The 22,418-nt window shown below is 50.0% G+C and overlaps 1 protein-coding gene and 2 long non-coding RNA genes across 5 annotated transcripts; 1 reads left to right on the forward strand and 2 right to left on the reverse strand.

Annotated features, from left to right (window-relative positions):
- Positions 1–2: 2 nt before the first annotated feature.
- On the reverse strand, positions 3–8,704 carry S1PR4 (sphingosine-1-phosphate receptor 4). 2 transcript variants are annotated; one of them, XM_082206934.1, is made up of 2 exons: positions 8,591–8,704; positions 3–2,746 (listed from the first exon to the last, which is right to left on the reverse strand). In XM_082206934.1, the coding sequence occupies exon 2, from the start codon at positions 2,386–2,388 to the stop codon at positions 1,147–1,149; it is 1,242 nt and encodes a 413-aa protein (XP_082063060.1). In that variant the 5' UTR covers positions 2,389–2,746; positions 8,591–8,704; the 3' UTR covers positions 3–1,146. The 2 variants fall into 2 exon arrangements, with proteins under 2 accessions (XP_082063060.1, XP_082063059.1); XM_082206933.1 differs by lacking the exon at positions 8,591–8,704 and adding an exon at positions 6,345–6,440.
- Positions 8,705–8,756: 52 nt separating this feature from the next.
- Positions 8,757–12,586, forward strand: LOC309523177. Its single transcript, XR_014215275.1, has 2 exons — positions 8,757–8,911; positions 12,023–12,586. It is a non-coding gene; the product is annotated as an uncharacterized lncRNA (long non-coding RNA).
- A 3,509-nt stretch (positions 12,587–16,095) lies between these two features.
- LOC309523223 lies at positions 16,096–18,916 on the reverse strand. 2 transcript variants are annotated; one of them, XR_014215283.1, is made up of 3 exons: positions 18,544–18,558; positions 17,774–18,437; positions 16,096–16,641 (listed from the first exon to the last, which is right to left on the reverse strand). It is a non-coding gene; the product is annotated as an uncharacterized lncRNA (long non-coding RNA). The 2 variants fall into 2 exon arrangements; XR_014215282.1 differs by having other exon boundaries at positions 17,774–18,916.
- Between the last annotated feature and the right edge of the window lie 3,502 nt (positions 18,917–22,418).

Below are 22,418 nucleotides of genomic sequence, written 5' to 3' on the forward strand. Positions count from 1 at the left end.
GCAAAGTATAAGTATACTACGTCCTTTAATTTCAATGGGTAGGGGTAAAATGGAAATAGCCCACCATTTCTGATTGGCTGATTGCAAAGAAGAATTAGCAATTCACACATCAATCCAATGGTGTTAAAAATTCCACCCTTGGTGGAAAAATCTGAATCAAATAGTTTTCTTGTTCAGACTTGCATATATGTAATTAAAAAATATACAACAGTGAGACAAAATACACATCCAGGGAATACATTGCTGTCGTTGTAGTGAAGTTGGGAAAGCTTGGGATGTTAAACGCTGGTTCATGCAGGAGTGAGGAGGCATTGTGGGAGAGTTAAAACTGTGGCCTTGTGGGGAATGGATGTCTGGTCTTTTTAAATGTAAAACTCCCTGTCTCTAGAAGTGTGAGTTAAATTGCATCCTGACTCTGGGCAGGTTGAGATGTTATCTGATTTGCAGATCCGGCAGCTGGGGGCTTGAATGTGGATTGGGGGTGAAAAGGTGCAGGAGGCTAGCCAGTAATTTACAACTCAAGAGGCTGGTACGTGTCAGAGAAGGAAGGAAGGGAGAGCCTTTTGATCTCAAGGTTCCTGAGCATAAACAAAGTTCAGTTGTGCTGGTCAGTAAAGGGACTTTGACTATTTGCTGTGCTCTGAGCTGTTATTGCATGAGTATGGTTTTTAGTTAGCTATATTTTATAACGTTTTTATTTTCTGTTTATAAACTTTCAAGAACTGTGCCAACTTTTTGAGTGGCCTTTTCAATAAACTTGGGAAAGGACTTTTGTCCGGAGAAGCTAAACTGGTGCCTGGGCATTTAGGACACCTACCTGTTGAATTTCTGTCTGCGTCACGGTATAGTGACACAGGGCTGGGCAACCTGGTAAATAATCGAAGGGGGGGTTTCTCCTCCTTGAGCCCCATTTGAGGATGGCCCAGGAAAGGAGGTGGTGGCAGCTTTACCGTTTGGCTTGTGACTTGCAACACCTACTGACCTCTCCCTCTTCCTGCCAGGTCTGGGGGGGGGGTAGTCCCCGCTATTACGACAGTCGTCTTTGAGGTTTCTGGTCTTCCTCTGAACCACCTGAAGACATGCACAACAGAATCTTTTAGACAGGTTCTGAGGGTTCTCCTCCTCATGTCCGGAAGAGTGGAGAGTCTAGTCCTGGGTGTGGTGCAGCCCTGAAGTGTCATTGCTCAGCACACTTGAATTGCTGGAGAGAGGCTCCCTGGTTCTCCTGCTGAAGGCTACTGGGCTTCGGAAGCTGCCACGCCCTCTCAAGGAGCCTGTGGAAGAGCTGGCATGGATATCGCTGGCCACGAGGCAGTTTCGGGGGCCGCGCACCCCAGCCCAGATGCAGCAGCAGCAGAGAAGCTCCACGACAGCCCTCCTCACCTCCTTGCTCCCCAAGGCGTAGACGATGGGATTGATGAATGAGTTGGTCACGGCCAAGGTCAAGATCCAGCCAAAGAGTTTAGGGGGAGCCCAGGCTGTGTTCCCCCAAAAGGTATCTATCAGGAGGAGGATGAAGAGAGGCGTCCAGCAGATGAGGAAGGTGCAGAGGATCACCAGCACCGTCTTCAGCAGCCGCAGAGACCTCTTCCGGCTGCCCCGAGAAAAGGTCTGCTGGGCACTTTTCTGGACCCAGCAGTAGATGGAGGCGTAGAGGCCCACGACGCCCACCAGGATGATGCTGAAGACGATCACAGTGAAGAGGATGTAGTTCTTGTCGTAGAGCGGCAGGAGTGTGGAGCAGCGGGAGACGTGGCAGATGCAGTTCCAGCCCAGCAAGGGGAGGAGGCCAATGAGGATGGCCAGGCTCCAGCAGAAGGCGAAGAGGGCCCTCAGGCGGGTGGTCTTGCTGGACGCCTTCTCGGCGATGGGCTTCACCATGGCGCTGTAGCGCTCCACGGCTGTCACCAGCAGGCTGAAGGTGGAGGCCGCCAGGGCAACAAAGAGGACCCCCTCGCGGAGGAACCACATGGTGGGCGACAGCTGGAAGGTCCGGCTCCCCGACAACCAGAGGTTGATCAAGTAGGCTGTGCCGGCTAAGAGGTCGCTGAGGGTGATGCTGGCCAGGCAAGAGTAGACCCACCGGCGGGTGCGCACTTTGCGGATGATGGCCAGCAGCACCACCAGGTTCTCCAGGATGATGAGGCAGCTGGCAGCAATGATGACCATCTTCAGGACGCTCATCTGGTCTTCCTGGGGACGGCGATTCTGCATCCGCCCTGTGAAGTTGTAATGGTACAGGATGATGTTGACGTGGTTTGTGTCCGTCGTTGGGTAACAGAGTTCTGGGCGATGGGCTGAAGCAAGTCGGGGGTCTGGGACAGACGTGGGGAGGGCTGTCCAAGGAGAGGGCGAGGAGGTGGAGTTGAAGAGCTCCATGTCAGTCATCTTCTAGATTGCTTGATGGATCAGTACGGAAACAAAACTGAGCCTATTCTTGGGGAGGCTTGTTTGAGGCAACACAGGAGCACTCTTGGCCTTTGATGGAGGCAAAGTGATATCCACTGCTTAGGATCTCACAATAATGGACACAAGGTGTGATGCTGGTGAAAGTCAGAAGTCTGTGCGTCTTCTTGAGCTGCTGGTTGCCAAACAAGGTCTCAAACACGAGAAGAACCAGCAGCTCACTCAGTCTCTGCACCTGGTTGGGAAGCAAGCAGCGGTGACCTCACTATGGCTGCCACAATTTCACCAGAGCCCCACCCGTGGTCCATGGCCGGTCCAGAGTTCCATCTTGGCCAAATTTCTGCAAAATTAAGAGAAGAAAGGAGAGTCAACGAGGAGAGGTTGTTGAAATGAGAAAGAGGTCACCTGAGGGCATGTTTCCTGTTTTTTAAGGATGTGCTCCCTCTTTTTAGCAGTTCCTGGTATTGCCTTTGGGGGGGGGGGTTCCGGTGGCATCATTTCAGAGCAGAGCACAACACGTTTTCTGTTCTTACTCATCCGTCAATCAGTGCATGACGCTGGATGAAGAGGAATAAGTATTGAGGAACCGCAAGTTCCTTTGCTGCTGCGGAAGGGGTGTGGGGGAAAGGATATTGCTTTGCTGGAAACGGTGAAATCTGCTATGATTAAATGGGCACAAGATGTTGGACATAACATTATGTTTGCTGACTGGGAATAGTTGTGGACCACAGGTATGAAGTTTACGGCATGTAATGCCTTGAGAGAGAATATTATGAAAATGATATACAGGTGGTACATGACACCAGTCAAGCTTGCAAAAATCTATCATTTGCCCGATAATAAATGTTGGAAATGTAAAGAAACTGAAGGTACATTCTTTCACCTTTGGTGGACGTGCCCAAAGATTAAGGCTTTCTGGGAAATGATATATAATGAACTGAAAAAGGTATTTAAATATACCTTCTTAAAGAAACCAGAGGCCTCCTCCTGGGCATTGTCGGCCAATTGGTGCCAAAGAAGGATAGAACTTTTTTTATGTATGCTACAACAGCAGCAAGAATACTCATTGTGAAATACTGGAAGACACAAGCTCTACCTACCAGGGAAGAATGGCAGATGAAGGTGATGGACTATATGGAACTGGCGGAAATGACTGGCAGAATCCGAGACCAGGGAGAAGAGTCGGAGGAAGAAGATTGGAAGAAATTTAAAGACTATCTACAGAAATATTGTAAAATTAATGAATGTTAGAATGATGTTGGATAGAAATTAAGTGGTTTTCCAGCTGTAATGCTTTAAGGGAATATGAAAAATGGGTTGTTAATAGGGAAAAATCTAATGTTACTATTTTAAGACCAAAGATTAGGATAAACAAAGAGGGTAAGGATTTGCTGAGCCAACAAATTGAACTGGAATACAAAAAAGGGAGGTATGAGGAGGTCCAGGAAACAAGCTAAGAAAAATAAGTAATAGAAAAATGGAGTGGTTTTTTAATCATTTTTATTTTGTATTTCTTTTTCTTTTCATTTTGTATTGTAATATCTTTTAAAAATCTTAATAAATATCTTATTTTTTTTTAAAAAAAGGATATTGCTTTGCTGAGAGGAATGCATACCAAAAATGCAGTTGCTTAAATGGTAAATTCAGACTGAAAGGCAGCCTGGTCTATTTTTTTTATGACCAAATTGTTTAATTAAAACAAAGCCCCACCCACAGAAAGAAAGAGTGTGATTGAGTGTGCATGAGAGACCAGGCGGAAGTGGGACCAGGCAGCTTCCTGCGCCCTTAATCTGCCCTCACAAACACCCAGAAGAGAGAACTGTGGAGGCACGTGCCTCTTTCCGCTCCAGGGTTACGGTCGACACAGGGGACTGTCTAGGCACCGTATTCTTCACAGTGAATATTATTATTCATTTCAGAATAATTGGAGGGGGCCATGGGCTCAAAGCTTGCTGGGTGACCGTGGGCCAGTAGCACCCTTGGCCTGGCTTGCCCCACAGGGTTGTTGTGAAGATACAAGCAAAGGGAAGGAATCACGGCACGCACATGCTCTAAGCTCCTTAGAGAAATTGCAAGATTTTATTTGTTAAAAAAGAAGTCATGTCCTGTTTCTCAACATCTGCAGAGGCTTGCGTTGCAATGTTCTTTACGATTTGCGCATTGCAACTTTTGCAAGTCTTAATTGAGGCTCTAGGTGCCGGGAAGGAAAAAAACACAGCAGCAGCAACCCCCGTGCGTCACCCCAGTTCTCGGATCAAAGTGTTGAAATGAAGAAGAAAAGGCATTAAGCAAAGTAAGGCATCGCAGGTGGATGTGGAAAGCCTGGAACCCCAGCAGAGAGACAGAGAGACGTGGGCACGTGAAGAGGGAGATAGATCTGAATAGACCACAGAAGAAGGGAGATGAATGCAGGCGAGGAACCCTGGAATATAGGGAACTGCCTTGCAGTGGGTCAGAGTGAGCGATGCTTCTTCTCCTGAAGGAGCGGCTCTCAAACTTCTCCAGGCCTCCTTGGTCCCATAAACTCACCCCCAGCGCCCACAACCCCTCCATATATAAGAGCAGTCAACACAACCCACAAAGGAGCATAATCTCATAGAATGGTAGAGTTGGAAGGGACCCTGAGGGTCATCTAGCCCAACCCCCTGCGATGCAGGAATATGCAGCGGTCCCTTCCAAGGATCAAACCAGCAACCTTGCCTTTGCCCGCACCATGCTGTAGCCAACTGAGCTAACACAATGACATTTGGAACAGTTACGATTAAGTGCACATTGATTCAAAACCCAATTAGAATGACTTGGTTTCATTAATTCAACAAAGCTGATTCAGAGACCAGCTTTTCAAAGTCAGATAGACATTTATTAAAACAACCCTCCATGCTGCCCCCCCCCCGGACAGTAACACCCTCCTTGGGCACCTCTGCCCTAAAGTAAGACTCTAATCCTTGTGATTCTAGAAGGAGGACGGTTTCAGACTGGGATACAGGAAGCTGCCCCGTTCTGAGTCCCCCACTGGACCATTTCACTCAGTGTTGTCTAGAGAATCTGCTGTGTCTCTGCAGAGCTTCAGGCAGGGGACATTCCCAGCCCTCCCTGGAGATGACCAGGATTGAACCTGGGACCTTCTGCATGCAAAGCAGACGCTCTGCCACGGAGCCCAGGGCAAGAGCAGGTGTCCTGCCTGCATGCAGAAGGTCCCAGGCTCTCCCTTTATCAAAGAATCACTTAGCAGGCGATGGCAAAGAAGCAGTCAGTGGAGACAAGACAGAAGGGTATTATCTGAGCCATTGTAAAGCAGCTTTCTACATTTCCTATTTTAATAGGACCATGAGGACTAGGATCCCTATTTTTTCAGGGAAAGGAATCATAGAATTGTAGAGCTGGGAGGGACCCCGAGGATAATCTCGTCCAACATCCTGCAAACTAGGAACATTTCCCCCAGTGTGGGGCTCAAACTCACATTCTACCTACTGAGCTGTAGCCCTTCCATAAATCCACCCCCCCCATCCCATCCCTGGCAACTCCAGGATCAAACAGCAAACAAACCTCCTCAACCAGAGGTCACCCTGGAGAGCCACTGCCAGTCAGAGTAAGCAATACTGGTCTAGATGCAGAATCTGTCGTGAAAGAAGGCATCCTCTGAAGTCACCAGGACTGCAGATGCAGAAGGCAAGAGAGGGACTGCAGAAACACCATGCATTCAAAGCACGCCCCCCCCCCAGAAGAATCCTGGGAACTGTTGTTTGGTTAAGAGTGTTGGGAACGGTAACTCCGTGAAGGCGAGGCTACAGTTCTTGGTTGGGCGGAATGTGCCTTAAATGCATGATGTGTGCAATTCTGAAAGCGGGAGCTTATGTGGACAGGTGGATAATGATGAATGGAAAGATGGTCAGGAGGAAAGTTAAATAGCTGCCAGCTCCCCTCTCTTCCAGGCTCACCTGCTCTGATGGATTGGGGCCCCAAGCACCCGTGGCTGCAGCATCCAATTCTCTCCCGGCACAAGTGAGGTGACCAAATTGTTGTGGTTGCTTTTTGTATTTTTGCTGAAAAAAACATGGTGGCATGTGCCCTACCCAGCAAAACAAGAGGAAGGGGATGTTGCTACACACCCAGAACTGAGAAACCACATTTTGGCTGCTGCAGGATGGACCCACCCTAGCGAGAAACAGGGCGGTGGCTGCTGGAACTGTCACAAAAACCTTTAGGTCTGATCAACCTCCCTTTGCTCAAGAAGGTGTTGAGCTTGGAGACTGTTGATTCACAGGAATGGCTAAGCAATTACTCCTAAAGAACAATTTTAAAGCCCCAGAAGATTGGGGCCTTATAATAGCTGAGGCTTACAGAATTTAATGGAGGTTCCTTGGGGCAAGGAGCTGTCACCTGGCCTACTCTGTACTTAGGAAGGTTGCCTGTCTGTTTGTCCGCTCTTCGTTTGGAGACCTCTTAAGATACCAGATTTTGCATGGTGGTTCAAGGAGAGGCTTTCGTCTACTTTTTGAATGTGATCGGATGCCATAATGCTCTTCTAAATAGCACTGATGTTTTTAGTTTAGCTAGGCATACATCGTGCAATAATCACAGATGACCCCCCTCCCAAACTCACTCTCCCCAGGAGGTGATGCGGGTCCTTTCCCCCTCTTGAACAGTACACAGAGCTGAAGAAGAATGTTGAAAGAGTGGGGCTGCACACATCAGAAGCCCCTTCTGGATGAGGCCAGTGGCCCCTCCAGCCCAGCATCCTGCTCCCACAGTGGCCAAACAGACGACCCCAATGGGATGCCAGCAGGGAGGGTTCAAGCACAAGGCTCCCAGCACATTTCCAGCACAATTCAAAGTGTTGGTCCTGACTTTTAACGCCCTAAACGACCTCAGCCTAGTATACCTGAAGGAGTGTCTCCACCCCCATCGTTCTACCTGGACACTGAGGTCCAGCTCCAAAGGCCTTCTGGCGGTTCCCTCGCCGCGAGAAGCGAAGTTACAGGGAACCAGGCAGAGGGCCTTCTCGGTAGTGGCTCCCGCCCTGTGGTACGCCCTCCCATGAGATGTCAAGGAAATAAACAACTACCTGACATTTAGAAGACATCTAAAGGCAGCCCTGTTTAGGGAAGCTTTTAATGTGTGACATTTTGGTGTATTTTTAATCTTTATTGTGGCTGGGGAAACCCAGCCAGATGGGCGGGGTACAAATAAATAAATAAATAAATAAATAAATAATAGTCCTCCCTGCTCCTGTGGCTCCCAGTATTGCTGCCTCTGGCCGTGGAGGTGCAGCACAGCGACTGTGGCTACTAGCCTTTGGTAGCCTTATCCCTTATGTTTGCAGCCTCTCTCCTTCAACTCTGATTTTCAAGGATTGGATTAATTCCACTGGACCAAATTTCTACCTGAACCCGCTTGGAAAATCTCTCACTTTCTTTGTGGATTTGTGCTAGTGGGTGTGTGTGTGTGTGCTCCAGGGGGGTGGGATGGGGGAAGAGAAGTGACCAGAGGGGGTGGCACTCAGCACACTCGCTTGGAAATCCAAAAGTGTCCGCAGTAAGCAAGATTCCAGCACTGCAAGAGCTTCAGGTTTCTATTTACACACACACACACACACACACACACACACACACACACACACACACACGAGACATGGATGGAGATGAAGGACGCCCACCAGCCAGGCAAAAGCCCTTGAGAAAGGCCACTGATAGGTGTGATCTGTGGAGAGTCCTGAGGACAAGAGGAAGATGTCAGCAGAGCTGCATTTGGCCCCCAAGTGTCATGCACTGGTTGGATGCAGAGGAAGGGGGGGGAGGAACTATCTGGGGAACCCCCCAAGCGAAGAAGACTCAAAGCCTGGGGATTGACGGATGGCGGGACAATGATGAGTGATCAGAGGGAGAAGACTGAGCAGCGTCAGGAGCTGGAGAGGCCACAGTGAGCAGGGAGAATCGGTGGCAGAGAGCAGTCCGGAATCAGAGGCAGAAGCTGACGCAGGAGGCTGCCAGGAGGGAGAGGAGTCTGGCTGGTGAAGTAGCCAGGGGGGTCTCCCCCTCCTGCTGCGACAAGCTCCCCTCTCATCTCGCAGAAGCAGGAAGAGCAAGTCTCAGAGCTCTTGTAAAAAGTCCTGGAGAGGAGGGGGCATAGATGGTTGTGGGGAGGTTGGAACTCTCTCTCGGAGACTTCATGGGGCCAGACTCACCATGCCAAGTCCACGGAGATTGTGTTTTTGCTAATAAATGGTTAACGCCAAGTTTGAACAGTGTGATTTGCTGCCGGCTGGCTTTTTGGCGCGGAGGCTCCCTGCCTCCACTTCCCTATGTCCTCAGGCAGCCCCTCCTCCCCTGGAGGTGCGATGATGTCACAAAAGGCAGGTGAGGAAAGGGCCAGTTGGCTCCTCGTGTCAATCCTCCTGACTGACAGCTGAGATCAGTGGCTTCATCTCACTCTCTCTTTCTGCCTTGGCTTCTTTTTGAATCCTGGCAAGTGGAGTTGTTGCTGCAGAGATCTCTGGCTCGGCTTGGTGAGTTGGCATTCCCAAACAGGACAAACGGAGAGGAGGAGCCATTCAGAAGCTCTCCTCCAACCCCCCTTCTCCCTCTCTTCCCGTCACTGGGAAGTTTGTGTCTCCTGCCCCCTTTCCACCTGGATGAGGCCTTTGGGGGTGTTATCCTTCCACTGTCAGAGGCAGCGGGGCGACTGGGATCCCAAGCGGGGACAGCTGCTGTTCTGCTCAGGTCCTGCCTGTGAGGTTCCCAATGGTGGCATCGAGTTGACCTCTAGGAAAACAGGAGGTTGAGTAGTTTTAAACTGTTTTTAATACAGTGGTGCCTCGCAAGACGAAAAGAATCCATTCCGCGAGTCTCTTCGTCTTGCGGTTTTTTCGTCTTGCGAAGCAAGCCCATTAGCGGCTTAGCGGCTTAGCGCTATTAGCGGCTTAGCAGGCTTAGCGGATCAGCTGATAAGCGGCTTAGCGGATCAGCTGTTAAGCGGCTTAGCGGCTTGGGAAAAGGGGGGGAGGGAAAAAAACCCCGCAGGAACTCGCAAGACATTTTCGTCTTGCAAAGCAAGCCCATAGGAAATTCGTTTTGGGAAGCCCCTCCAAAACGGAAAACCCTTTCGTCTAGCGGGTTTTCCATCTTGCGAGGCATTCGTCTTGCGGGGCACCACTGTATTGTGTTTTAATAGTTACAACCCACACTGGGACCTTTGAGTGAAGGGTGAGTAATGCATTTTAATAGCAGGAGTAGAATCATAGAATTGTAGAGTTGGAAGGGAACAGGGTGGTCATCTAGCCCAACCCCCTGCAAGGCAGGAATCCTGTACATTTTTGCATGCTGTGTTCAGTATGATATGCATCTGTAGGCACACTTTACCCCAGTCCATGCATTTTTGTTCACATTACTTGGGTGGAGAAAAAGACACCAAAGTTCTGAGAGGTGCAAATTTCAAAGGATAGCTTTGTTTCATTCTTTCCGAAAGTGCAAATTAGGTCAGGTTTACCATTCAATGCAAACCAAATCTGGTTGCTCCCCCACCCCCAGTCCCTAGTGACTGATGCCAGACGAAATAAATACAACGTTTTGCGTGTGTGGCTCAGAACACAGACACCTCTCAGCCTTCCTTCTCCTTTTGCAGGATCCCCACGGCGTCTCTCTCATTGTGCTCTTGGGGTGCTTGCAAGAGTCCCGTGCTTGGGCCAGGACACAGGTGCTGCTGCTAACGCAACAGACTAATGCTGTTATTGTACAAGGGGAAGGAGCAGAGGGGTGGTGGCACATGATCTCTAGCAGATAAAGATGCTTCTTTCTCAGAAGACCTGCAATTGATGACGCAGGCTGAGAGGCTTAGATCTTTCTTCAGAAAAAGGAAGTCAACATGTGCCAGCAGTCAAACAGGTGTACGTTGAAGATATTGTGAGCCATATGTTTCACCGAGCATCAGTCTGGTTCACTGGGCTTCAGTTTTATTTAGAAGGAACCAAGGACGGGGGTGGGGGGGTGAGAAAGTGAATTCAATGTGCATTTGAAGGCCAATCCATTAAATTGGCACTTTCCGTAACAATGCGGGAACCAAAACACAGTCCTCTGAAATTCACACTCATCTGAAAGTTGCAATGCAGGCCTCCAACCAAACCACGTTTGCAAAAGTGCACCTATTATAATCAGAGAACTGTAGAGTTAGAAGGGACCTCCAAGGATCCTCTAGCCCAACCCCCTGCAGGAGTCACAGCTAAAAAATAACTGGAAGATACCCAATGTCGTGTTAAAAAGTTCCAAGGAAGGAGAGTCCACCATCTTCTGAAGGAGTCTGCTCCACTCTTGAACGGCTCTTAACGCCAGGAAATTCTTCCTGATGTCAAGTCAGAATCCCAAGGGAGAAGACAAAAGGGAGGAACAACTTTTCTAAATACGCTTTCTCCATGCCAAAGACCCCCATTGGCTCCCAGTACGTTTCCGAGCACAATTTAAAGTGTTTAAAGCCCTAAATGGCCTCGGCCCAGTAGACCTGAAGGAGCATCTCAACCCCATTGTTTTGCCTGGACACGGAGGTCCAGCTCCGAGGGCCTTTTGGGGGTTCCCTCACTGCGAGAAGCAAAGCTACAGGGAACCAGGCAGAGGGCCTTCTCGGTAGTGGCGCCTGCCCTGTGGAACGCCCTCCCATCAGACGTCAGAGGCATAAACAACTGCCTGAAATTTAGAAGACATCTGAAGGCAGCCCTGTTCAGGGAAGTTTTTAATGTGTGACATTTTAATGTATTTTTAATCTTTGTTGGAAGCTGCCCAGAGTGGCTGGGGAAACCCAGCCAGATGGGCGGGGTACAAATAAATAATAATAATAATAATAATAATAATAATAATAATAATAATAATAATTTTATGAACTTCTACCATATCACCTTGGTGCTGCTAATGCAGCAACAACAACACAGGAGGCAGCAGTTACGAGTCACCATCCTTGCAGCTAAGTGGTTTGTATGGACTGGACACAGAGGAATGGTGGGAGGAACCAGCTGGGGAACCACGAAGGGGAGAGCCAGAGGGAAAAGGGGAAGAGATTTGGAAGAGGTGTCTGAAGGACTTAGTGAGCAAGGGGAGTCTGTGGCAGAAGCTGAAGCAGGAGAGGAAGGACCCTTCAGCCAGTGAAGAGGCCTGGCTGTCCCCCCCCTCCTGCTGCAAGCAGCTCCCCTCCCTGCTTGTCTCCCAGAACCAGGAGAGGCATGCAAAGGGCGGAGGAGAGGTTGGCTGCATGATGGCACAGACTCTGCTTGCTTGGGGAAAACCCTGGAGAGGAGGGGACTTAGATCAGCAGAAGGAGGTGGGGACTCAGTCTTGGCAACTGGTTTTCCTGGAGTGAGACCACCGGGAATGAGCTGCTCTGTTCCTTAGGCCTGACAGGGAACCAAGTGTGTGAAGAGTGTGGTTTTGCTAATCAAGAGTTAACTCGGACTTCAAACTGTGTGGTTACTGGCCGGCATCTTCCTGTGACATAGTTTGACTTCACCCCATTGTCTCTGGAGACATACAGATGCCGACTCAACCATGCCACCTCCCCTATCACATATTATTTTTTTTTGGGGGGGTGTATTTCATTTCCTCCCGGGTGCCACATTCTCTGTCTTCTTCTTTTCCAGCATAGATTTGTGACGTCTCCTCTGCTGCTCCAGTTCCTACGTCACATTTCGAGTTTCCTCTTGTCTGCTGGCAGCCTTTCCGAAGTGGATGGGGAATATTCATGGACCATTCAAAACCTCCGCCATCCCAGGGAGGCCTTAATCCAAATGCCTCCCAGCCCCAGCAAGCGGGGGCGCACCCATCTTCTCAGTCCTATGCCGGCTACCCGCCAGGGCCATACCCATCGGCTTATTCCACCTACCCGGCGTACACACCGCCGCCCTACGGCTACCAGGGCTACCAGGCCTACCCTGCCCCTCTGCCTTCGGGACTAGCCTATGGGCCTGGGCCCGGACACCCCGTGTACATCATAGAAGAGCGGAAGGAGCCCTCCACCTTGGCCACCTGCCTGGCCGCTTGCTGGGCCACCCTCTGCTGCTGCTGCGTCTGGGACATCTTGACGGCCCCCCGGCTACCATGAAGGGCCTCTCAGGACCTCGGCTGTGGATTCCCATGCCTCCTCCTCCTCCTCCTCTCCAGCTTTGAGCACCGTAATAAAATATTTGATTTGCACAGCGATACAAGTCTGTGGTAGACTTGGCCTTAAGAACTTCGTCATAGGCCTGCTGGGTCAGGCCCACCGAAGCCAGCGTCTTGTGGGGATGCCCCAAGGGGAAGCCCACCCTGTGCGCAACAGCCCCCTCCCCTCCTGAGGTTTCCACATTCACCTTCCTGTGGTCCATCTGGACATTCCTTATGGCAGCAGTTCTCAACCTGTGGGTCCCCGGATGTTGTTGGACTACAACTCCCATCATCCCTGAGCTCTGGCCTTGCTAGCTAGGGGTGATGGGAGTTGTAGTTCAACAAGATCTGGGGACCCACAGGTGGAGGAAGGCTGCCTTATGGGCTCTTCTATGCTGCTTCCATAATGGACACTGGCCCGAAGGAGGACAGTCGTGTTGTGGGCACCCACCTTTTATGAGGCACATGCATGGCCAAAGAATCACAGAACCATAGAGGGGCTGGAAGGGACCCTGAGGGCCATCTAGTCCAACCCCCTGCGATGCAGGGATATGCCGCTGTCCCATGTGGAGATCAAACCTGCAATCTTGGCGTTGTCAGCACCATGTTTTAGCCAGCTGAGCTGTATGTACCACTGTACGTAGATCCGGCACTGTCTATGGCAAAGTGTAGCATGATGTTAGTGCCATACTATGACCTGGGAGACCAGGGTTCGAATCCCCTCTCCGCCATGTAGCTCACTGGGTGACGTTGGGCCAGTCACTCCCTCTTAGGGTTGCTGTGAAGATAAACTGGGGAGGGAGAAACCATGTCCACCCCCTTGGGCTTCTTGGTGAGGTGGAGAAGGCGTCATGTGATAAAAACAGAAACAAATATTAGCGAGAAGGACATACAGAGGTGCGTCATATAAGGGGAAATCGCTTTGCAAAAATGAGTATTTTGAGGAAATTGCAAGTAAATACATGTATGGTAGGAGAAAAGGGCAGGAGGATGCTGAAGAATGTCCATGAGGGGGTTTCGTTTTTGTTTTTTGTATTAAAACAAAACTAGAAATGCAGAGAACCAAATTTAAGATGGGAGAAAATGAGAAACTGAGATGGGGAGATTCCTAATTACTTGCTACGATTTCCGTGCTGTACCACCTTCTTGTGTTTATAGCTTTACAGTGGTACCTCAGGTTAAGTACTTAATTCGTTCCGGAGATCCGTTCTTAACCTGAAACTGTTCTTAACCTAAAGCACCACTTTAGGTAATGGGGCCTCCTGCTGCCGCCGTGCAATTTCTGTTCTCATCCTGAAGCAAAGTTCTTAACCCGAGGTACTATTTCTGGGTTAGCGGAGTCTGTAACCTGAAGCGTTTGTAACCCGAGGTACCACTGTATGCTATATTTTGAATGGGGGGGTGGGTGGGTCTTCTGGCACTTATTTTCAGAATGGCTATTTCCGTCCAAGGGAAAGTTGTTGTTTTTTGCCAAGTTCCTTGATGGCAACGGCACCTGCTAGAATTGACACAGAAAGGAGAAGCTGCCGCCTGATGACTCACTAGGAAGCAGGTTTGTCAAGGGCATTGTTTACAGGCGGTTGACCCGCAGGAGAATGTCAGCACTTTTGGCATAGCCTTGCATATAACTGAAATAACCTTACAACAATCTAAATTCATTTACAGCTTTGTGGGTTCCTATTGGCAAGGGAACCCAATTTTTTCTCCAGTTCTCCAGTTCTCCAGTGCTTTGACTTCACTCCCGGAGGCGCAGTCCATTGTCTCTTGAGACAGATGGAGGACAACAGCAAAACAACTTGGAGCATACATGGTATTAATACAGTATGTGTTTAAATTACTGTTTAAATTACTTGTATGCTATTTACATTAATACAGTACAGATAATACATGTTAAGCACGTTTAACACGGTATGCAGGTGGTGCTGTGGTCTAAACCACTGAGCCTCTTGGGCTTGCCAATCAGAAGGTCAGTGGTTCAAATCCCCGCAATGGAGTGAGCTCTTGTTGCTCTGCCCCAGCTCCTGCCCACCTAGCAGTTTGAAAGCACGCCAGTGCAAGTAGATAAATAGGTACTGCTCCGGCGGGAAGGTAAACGGTGTTTCCGTGCGCTGCTCTGGTTTCCGTCACGGTGTCCCATTGCGCAAGAAGTGGTTTAGCCATACTGGCCACATGCCCCGAAAGCTGTCTGTGTACAAACGCCGGCTCCCTCGGCCTGAAAGTGAGATGAGCGCCGCAACCCCATAGTCACCTTTGACTGGACTTAACCATCCAGGGGTCCTTTACCTTTCTTTTACCTTTTTATGCATGTTTAACACATGCAGTTTCAAATTTACGCAGTTGAAAGCCTACCAGCTGAAATCACACAAATTTAATGCAAGGAAGGTGGAAAGCTTAAAAGCTCTTTTTCTGCAGGGTTTTCCTCACACAGAAACAGCCTCCCAAAGCCTGGTAAGCAAAACAGAGAGCTTAAAAGTGTGTGTGTGTGTGTGTGTGTGTGTGTGTAAAAGACAGGTTCTCTAGAAGAGAGGACTGCTTGCACCAGGGTGAGTCCAAGGAACTGGTTTGACTATGCACATTTTTGTGTGCCTGCGACATCCCCAGAATGGAAATCCTGCACAAGCTGCGAGTTACCTGTAGACATTTAAAGCAGTTGAGGGGGGAGCTGGGTATGTTTAGCCTGGAGAAGAGAAGACTGGCCAAGGCAGAGGAGCACGGGGCAGAAGAGCACCAAGAGAAGTGTGGATTTTAAAGGAGAGCTGCGTTTCAGTCCATGCATTGGTGCAGGAAGTGTGGATTTGGTAGGCCTGCCTTGAACTGCAAACTGAATTGCATTTCCCCCCCCCCCCCCCCCGTCTCTGCTGGCTGGGGCTAGTGGAACAGAGAGGCGCTTTGCAGAGACACCTGGAGGCCGTTCTACAAAGAGGTGGGTCAGGAAAGAAATGAAGGCTGCTGTCAGGAACTGGCTGGACACAGACAAGTGGTGGGACACCAAGGAGAAGTCAGAGGGAGTGGATTGGGAGAAGATGCTGGATGCTGAAGGATTTACAGGGTTTAGTGAGCAGGAGGAGTCTGCGACAGGGAGCAGTTCAGACTCTGAGGCTGACGCAGAGGAGGGAGGCGTCAAGAGGCTGCTGAAGAAGCAAGGGAGTCTCCCCTTCTTGGTGCGACAAGCTCCCCTGTGCCCTGGTCTCCTAGAAAGCTCAGAATAATGAGGAGAGCAGAACAGAGGCCAGAGGTGCGCAGACGCAGTTTGAGACTGCTTGGGAAACATCTGGGAGAGGAGAAGCCTTAGAGAGGGTGGAGAGCAGGGACCTTCAGTCCTGGCAACGGCTCCATGGGGCAAGGATTGCTGGGGAGTGTTGCTGAGTTGTATGCTGTTTCCTTGAATAAAGAGTTAACTTCACCGACAACAAAGCCTGATGCTTTCCGTGCTGGCCTGCGTCTGACTCCAGCCCTGACAGCTGCTTCCAGACCCAGAGGATTTAGCAGGACACGATCCACACCATTCTTTTTAAAATGCTGGGAGCTTTGGTGGCAAATGCTTTAAACAAAACAAAGAAAGAAACCATGGTGCCATCTCTGCGGCAGACTTGCGTCCCTGTTGCCTGCGCAGAGCACAGCATTTATTACAGTGCTTGGAAGCTGTGGAGGAGGCGGAGAGGAAGAAGAAGAGGCTACGCAGCAATCCATGCCAGAGGCATTGAGAGGGTCTTGGGGTGCTCAGCCGTAGTTGCAGTCGCAGTCGTACGTTACCATGTCTATAACGCAGCAGCAGCAAAAGATGGCAGCACAAGCTTTCAGGCAGCAGGTTAAGCAGTCTTCACCCCTGTGCTGTGGGTACGCAGGCCCAGGTGGGTAGCCTCCTCTGTAGCCATACGCATTGCACCTGGGGCAGGATGGGCAAGATCTCAAGTACGGTCCTGGAGGGTAGCTGGGATACGGTGCTCGCGGCTGGTATGGGACACTTGGATGCTGGCAGTAGCATTGCGGAGGGTGTCTGTGAGCCATAGGTAACTCCCAACATCTACTCCTGGGCACAGGACCAGGTGAACTCAAAGGTAGGGTAGAGGCTGGAGCAGGTGGTGGAAGAGCCAGCAGGGGAGGTCACATGTCTAGGCTGAAAAAGAAACAAAGGGAGAACATGGTGACTGGGGCAACATACCCAAAGACCTGCACCGCATGGGGTTGGACTAGATCAGGGGTCTGCAACCCGCGGCTCCGGAGCCGCATGTGGCTCTTTTACACTTTTGCCGCGGCTCCGGGACGGATACTAGCGAGGGGAGGAGGCGCATTGTGCGCCCCGACACTCCCCACTGTGGCGGGCGCTGTACTGGCTGTGACGTCGCATGGGGGCGGTGCGTGCGTTAGTCACGCACTGTCCCGGCGTCACCTTCCCGCCCGCTGTCAGATCGCGGCTCCGGAGATATATTTGTTTTAAATGTCGCAATGGTTTTGCGGCTCCCAGGTGTTTTTTTCTTCGAAAACGGGTCCAAGTGGCTCTTTTTGTCTTAAAGGTTGCAGACCCCTGGACTAGATGACCATCGGGGGTCTCCTCCAGCTCTGCAGCTTTATGATTCTAAGTCCTTCTTCACTTGGCATGGGGAACTTGCTCCTGCAGGAGGCATGAGGCAGGGCTGGCCACCAGCTTGGGTAGCTTTGAAAGAGAAGTGGGCAAACTTGTTGAAGGGAGGGCTACTGGTGGCTATTAGCCAAGGGCCTTCTGGCGGTTCCCTCCCTGCGAGAAGCAAAGCTACAGGGAACCAGGCAGAGGGCCTTCTCGGTGGTGGCGCCCTCCCTGTGGAACGCCCTCCCACCAGATGTCAAAGAGATAAACAACTACCAGACTTTTAGAAGACATCTGAAGGCAGCCCTGTTCAGGGAAGCTTTTAATGTGTGACATTTTGATGTATTTTAAATCTTTGTTGGAAGCCGCCCAGAGTGGCTGGGGAAACCCAGCCAGATGAACGGGGTACAAATAATATATTATTATTATTATTATTATTATTATTATTATTATTATTATTATTGCTATACCTTTGCCTCCATAGTTGGAGGGCAGCTATGCCTCTGAGTGCCAGTTGCTGGAAACGGCACAAGGGGAGAGTTGCTGCTGCCCTTGGGTGCTGCTTGCAGGAGCCGCCTGTTTGGGTCATTTGGGCCACAGTGAGAGCAGGATGCTGGCCTCAATGGGCCACTGGCCTGACACAGAAAGCCCTTCCCTGGTCGTTGGATTTGGAAAGACCACTCACCCTGGGAAGTGCGAGATCCATCCAGCAAATTTGTCACCCAGCAGATAGAGAGAAATGGTGGCACCTCTTCCCCTCTCGGGTCCTCAGCTGTCAGTCAGGAGGATGGAGAAGGGAGGGGCTGGAGCCAATGGGCCCTTTCCTCACCTGCCTTTTTATGACATCATCACACCTCCAGGGGAGGGGGGCTGTCTGGAGACACAGGAGAGCAGTGGGGGAGAGCCAAGGGTCTCTCCCTCCCCCAATGCGGCCCCCAAGCCCTCTCTGCCTGGCCCCTGGGACTCACCTCAGAACATATTCAACAAATGGAGACCAAGTGGCTGAAAAGGATGCTTTCGATTTGAACCCCTTTCAGCAGCCAGGACCCACAGCTTTCCCCACAAGTGCCACCTGCCATCCCTCCACCAAGGCAGCTTGTGTCAGGTCCTGCCCCTCAGGAGCCCTTTACTCACAAGGAGTCGCTTTATGAAAACCCAGCACTCTAGTCCTCATGGTCTGACTAAGGGGCCTGCTTTCTGCCAAGTCACTGGTCCCTCTGCCTCTGTCCTGTTTGCATTGGCTGCTCATAGCTCTCCAAACATGGTGGATCCTTCCTGGAGAGGCCAGGGACTGACTTTGGGATTTTCTCCATGAAAAGATGGTCTGTCACTGGACTGCAGACCTTTGCCTAAAACAGGAACAACGAAACAGGGTGGAGTTCAGGTGCCAAACCAATCTGCGCATTTCCTTAGCTCAGGGTTTAGAGCGTTCAGAAGGCTTCAGGTTCAACCCACCACCATCTGCAGGCAGGGCTGGAAGAGGCTCTGAACTGCCACCTCCTGCCTTGTTTTTGCTGCATGAGCAGCACCCAAGGGCCACAAGCCTGGGGGTCCTGGGCTGCCTAGACAACAAGACACACACACACACACACACACACATAGGCGCCGACTCCATGGGGCTTGAGGGGGCCCGAGCCCCCTCAAAAATTCGTTTGGGGGGGCTCTGCCCCCCCAATAATCTCGGGCGCCCCTCCAGCAGAGCGCCACCGCCGCCCCTCCCCCAGCCCAAAATGCACAGGGTCGGGCTGCCTGCATGCCTCCTGCCCTCCCTCCCGAGCAAAAGCTCCACCCAATTTCCTTCGGAGCTGATTAATAGGCGCAGCACGCTCTCCCCTATTTGCTCACGAGGAGGCGGCACCACTTTATTTGCATATTCATGAGCTTATTTATTATTCATGAGCTTTCCCGGGCCCCCCCAATATTTTTTATAAGTCCACGTCCCTGCACAAACACACACACACACACACACCAGGAAGCAGAGCAAGACATTTGGCACCAGCTTGGCTGCAGCAGGAGTTGCCAGAAGGAGGGGATAACGAAATTTTGATATTAGATTCCCCCAAGGTTTATTTCCAATTAGCAAGTGCCTTGTCATTTATTCTCTTTTCCACATTAGCTCAATCATTTGAAGTACAAAACTCCACCCAACCGCCTTAGGGACTGCACTCTGGATTTGTGTCGGGTTTAACCCTTAGCCTTTACTTCTCCTGGAGATGTCCCTTCCGGAAGGCAGTGAGCGTGGGTTGTTCCTCGGGGTTTACTCCATGTATATTAAATAAATTTAACAACCTCCCTCCCTCTCCACCCCCCAAAGACTTCCCTCAGCTCGTCTCTCTGGTTTCTTTGCACATATTGTTCTCTGCATATTGTAAAATTGTACATATCATTGCCTTATCTAATTTATTCAACTAATAAATTTGTGGGTGTTTATTCAAAACCTGCCAAGAAGTCCAGATCATTTTGTTGTCTTTTTAAATAATTTGTAAAAAGTTCCCATTCTTCCTTGAAATCACGATTGTCCTTGTCACACAGTTTATATGTCAGCTTGGCCAATTCCGGATAACTCATCAGTTTTTCTTGCCACTGTTCTTTCGTTGGGATTTCCTCATTCTTCCATCTTTGTGCTAACTCTTGCTGCTGTTGTAGCATACATAAATAAGTTCTTTATTTTTCCTGGCAAGTCTTGTCCTACAATCCCTAACAAAAATGCTTCCTTTTTTTTTTTTTTACAAATGTCATTTTAAACATTTTTTTTCAATTCATTATATATCATTTCCCTTTTTTTTTACTTCTCTACATTCCCACCACATATGATACAAAGTACCTTCTTTTTCTTTACATTTCCAACATACGTTTGAGCCAGTTTTATACATTTTTGCTATTTGTACTGGTGTGATATACCATCTATACATCATTTCCATATAGTTTTCTTTCAACAGAGAGCAATCTGTAAATTTCAGGTCTACCTTCCACAGCTTTCCCCAGTCCTCAAACTGTATATATGTCCTATATCTTGTGCCCATTTGATCATGACTGATTTGACCTCCTCATCTTTTGTTTCCCATTCTAGCAGAATACTATATGCTTTCTTCAGCAGCTTCACTTCTGCTATAACTTCCTTTTGAAATCTAGAAATTGTATAGCTAACCCCTTTCTTATTATCTTCCTTATACATCTCATGTAATTGTAGTGCAACCAACTCTGAAAATGGTCTTTAATTTCCTCATAATCTTTTAATTTCCATTTTCTTTCTTGATCTCTCAGTAAATCTCTATATGTTGGCCATTTCCCCTTTTTACCGAGCGGTTTGAGTAACGAAGCTTCAATTGGTGATAACTGCCAGGGTGTTTTTTGTTCTATTAAATCTTTACACCTCTCCTACACCCTCATTAATGGTCGGGGTTTACTCCTGAAGCCCTTCTCACAAATGAGCGTAGCCGCAAGGCGGCAGAGGTTTAGGGCCTAGGTGGGCTCCCTTCCCAGGTGGACAAGCCCCACCTGCCGCTCGCTTCCCTCTACGGCACGGGCAGAAACCACCTGCTTGGCCGCTGGACCCCCTCTTGGTCTCATCCGCTCCATCCGCCAGAGCCCATCTTCGCATGCAGGCGATAGACAAGTTCCCAACTCAGCTACCTGCCCCAAACCCCAGAGAGTAGACAATACTGAGCCAAATGGACCCAAGAGGCAGTTCCCCCATGTTCCTATTTAATTTGAGAATATTGAGGACTAGAATCTTGCTTTGTTTTCAGGGAAAGGAGCACAGCTCAGTGGCAGGGCCCCCTGCTTTGCTTGCAAGAGACCTCTGGTCCAATTCCTGCCAAGATCTCCAGGTAGGGATGGGAGAGAAAGACCCCCTCTCCAAAACCCTGCTGAGCTGCTGCCAGTCAGTGTAGGCAATACTGAGCTAGGTAGACCAACAGACTTCCTAGGTAGGTAAGAAGTAAAAAGGTAAAGGACCCCTGACAGTAAGTCCAGTTGCAAACGAATCTGGGGTTGCGGCGCTCATCTCGCTTTCAGGCCGAGGGAGCCGGCGTTTGTGTGCAGACAGTTTTTCCGGGTCATGTGGCCAGCATAACCAAGCCGCTTCTGGCAAAACCAGAGCAGCACACGTAAACCTGCCAGAGCAGTACCTGTTTATCTACTTGCACTCTTGACGTGCTTTTGAACTGCTAGGTTGGCAGGAGCAGGGACCGAGCAACAGGTTTGCAGCAGGTCATAGCAGCAAAAGGCTGCTCTACTAAGTACTGAAGACACTTGCCATGAAGGGCCTGAATAACAGTGAGACTGGAGAAGCCAGAATAAGTTGCAGTTTCAGCTGAATTGGGGGGAACCACTTGTGTTGAGCTATTTCACTGCTTTTTTATTATTTGCTCATTGCAAACCGCTAAAAGCCTGCAGATGTTGATAATAAACCTAATAATTTATATTGCAAGTGTATCTAAGCAAGGGCACGATGTTCACTGTTATCGGACGGGAAATGGCAGTTTTCTGACAGCCCCACCATGATTCCATCAAGCTGATAAAGGGAACCTTTGGGCCTCCAGATGCGGTGAGATTCTTGTGCCCCGGCTAACGTGGCCAACGTTCAAGAGTGACAGGAGTCAGAGCTGGAGCCTATCTGGAGGGTTGCAGGTTTCCTGGGCAAGTCACATTATTCAGCATGGAAAAATGAGAAACCAAGGGAACAGAAATGGACAGATCCTTCCACCCCTAGCCAAAGCGCAATGGTGAAGCACTGTCACAAACTGGCAGGATGCCAACAAGTGTGCCCGGGAGGGGGGGAGGGGGGCTAGAGTCTGGCTCAGGAGAGGCAGGCAGTGGTTTGTGGGGCACTGTGGTTTGCCAGGGAGCAAGGCAGCAGAAGCTTCAAAGCTGGAAGGTGGAACAGAGGAGGAAGGTTGGAGGAAGAGGAGGAAGAGGCAGGTCAGGCGAGTGAAGGGCCAGGGGCTTCTCAACCCTCTCCTGTACCACTGCCTCCCTGAACCAGGAGGGGACTGAAGAGGGGAGAGCAGAGGCGGTTTCCGTGCAGGCACAGTCTCCGTCTCTGGGGGAGGGAGAGTGGTCCGCTGTGGCTGCAGCTGCTCCTGGAGCGCAGACAAGGGAATAGGTGCCTAGACACTAGACTGGTGCGCACAGGTGCCCAGAGCTCTAGAAGCAACTGCATGCAGAACATCCTAGGTTCAACATCCAGTGGCATCTCCAGTTGGGACTGGGAAGGTCCCCTGTCAGTCAAGATCAGCAAGGCTCGGTGGGCTAGTGCTGTGACTCAGAACAAGGCCTCTTCCTAGGCGATCTCTCGTAACCGAGTAAGATTGTCTTCCATAAACACG

Source organism: Podarcis vaucheri (genome assembly GCF_965113315.1).
Source record: "Podarcis vaucheri genome assembly, chromosome: 18".
NCBI lineage: Eukaryota > Metazoa > Chordata > Lepidosauria > Squamata > Lacertidae > Podarcis > Podarcis vaucheri.

Excerpts from the sequence above, each read along its gene's own strand:
- S1PR4 (XM_082206934.1), bottom strand. The coding sequence starts at position 2,388 with ATGACTGACATGGAGCTCTTCAACTCCACCTCCTCGCCCTCTCCTTGG.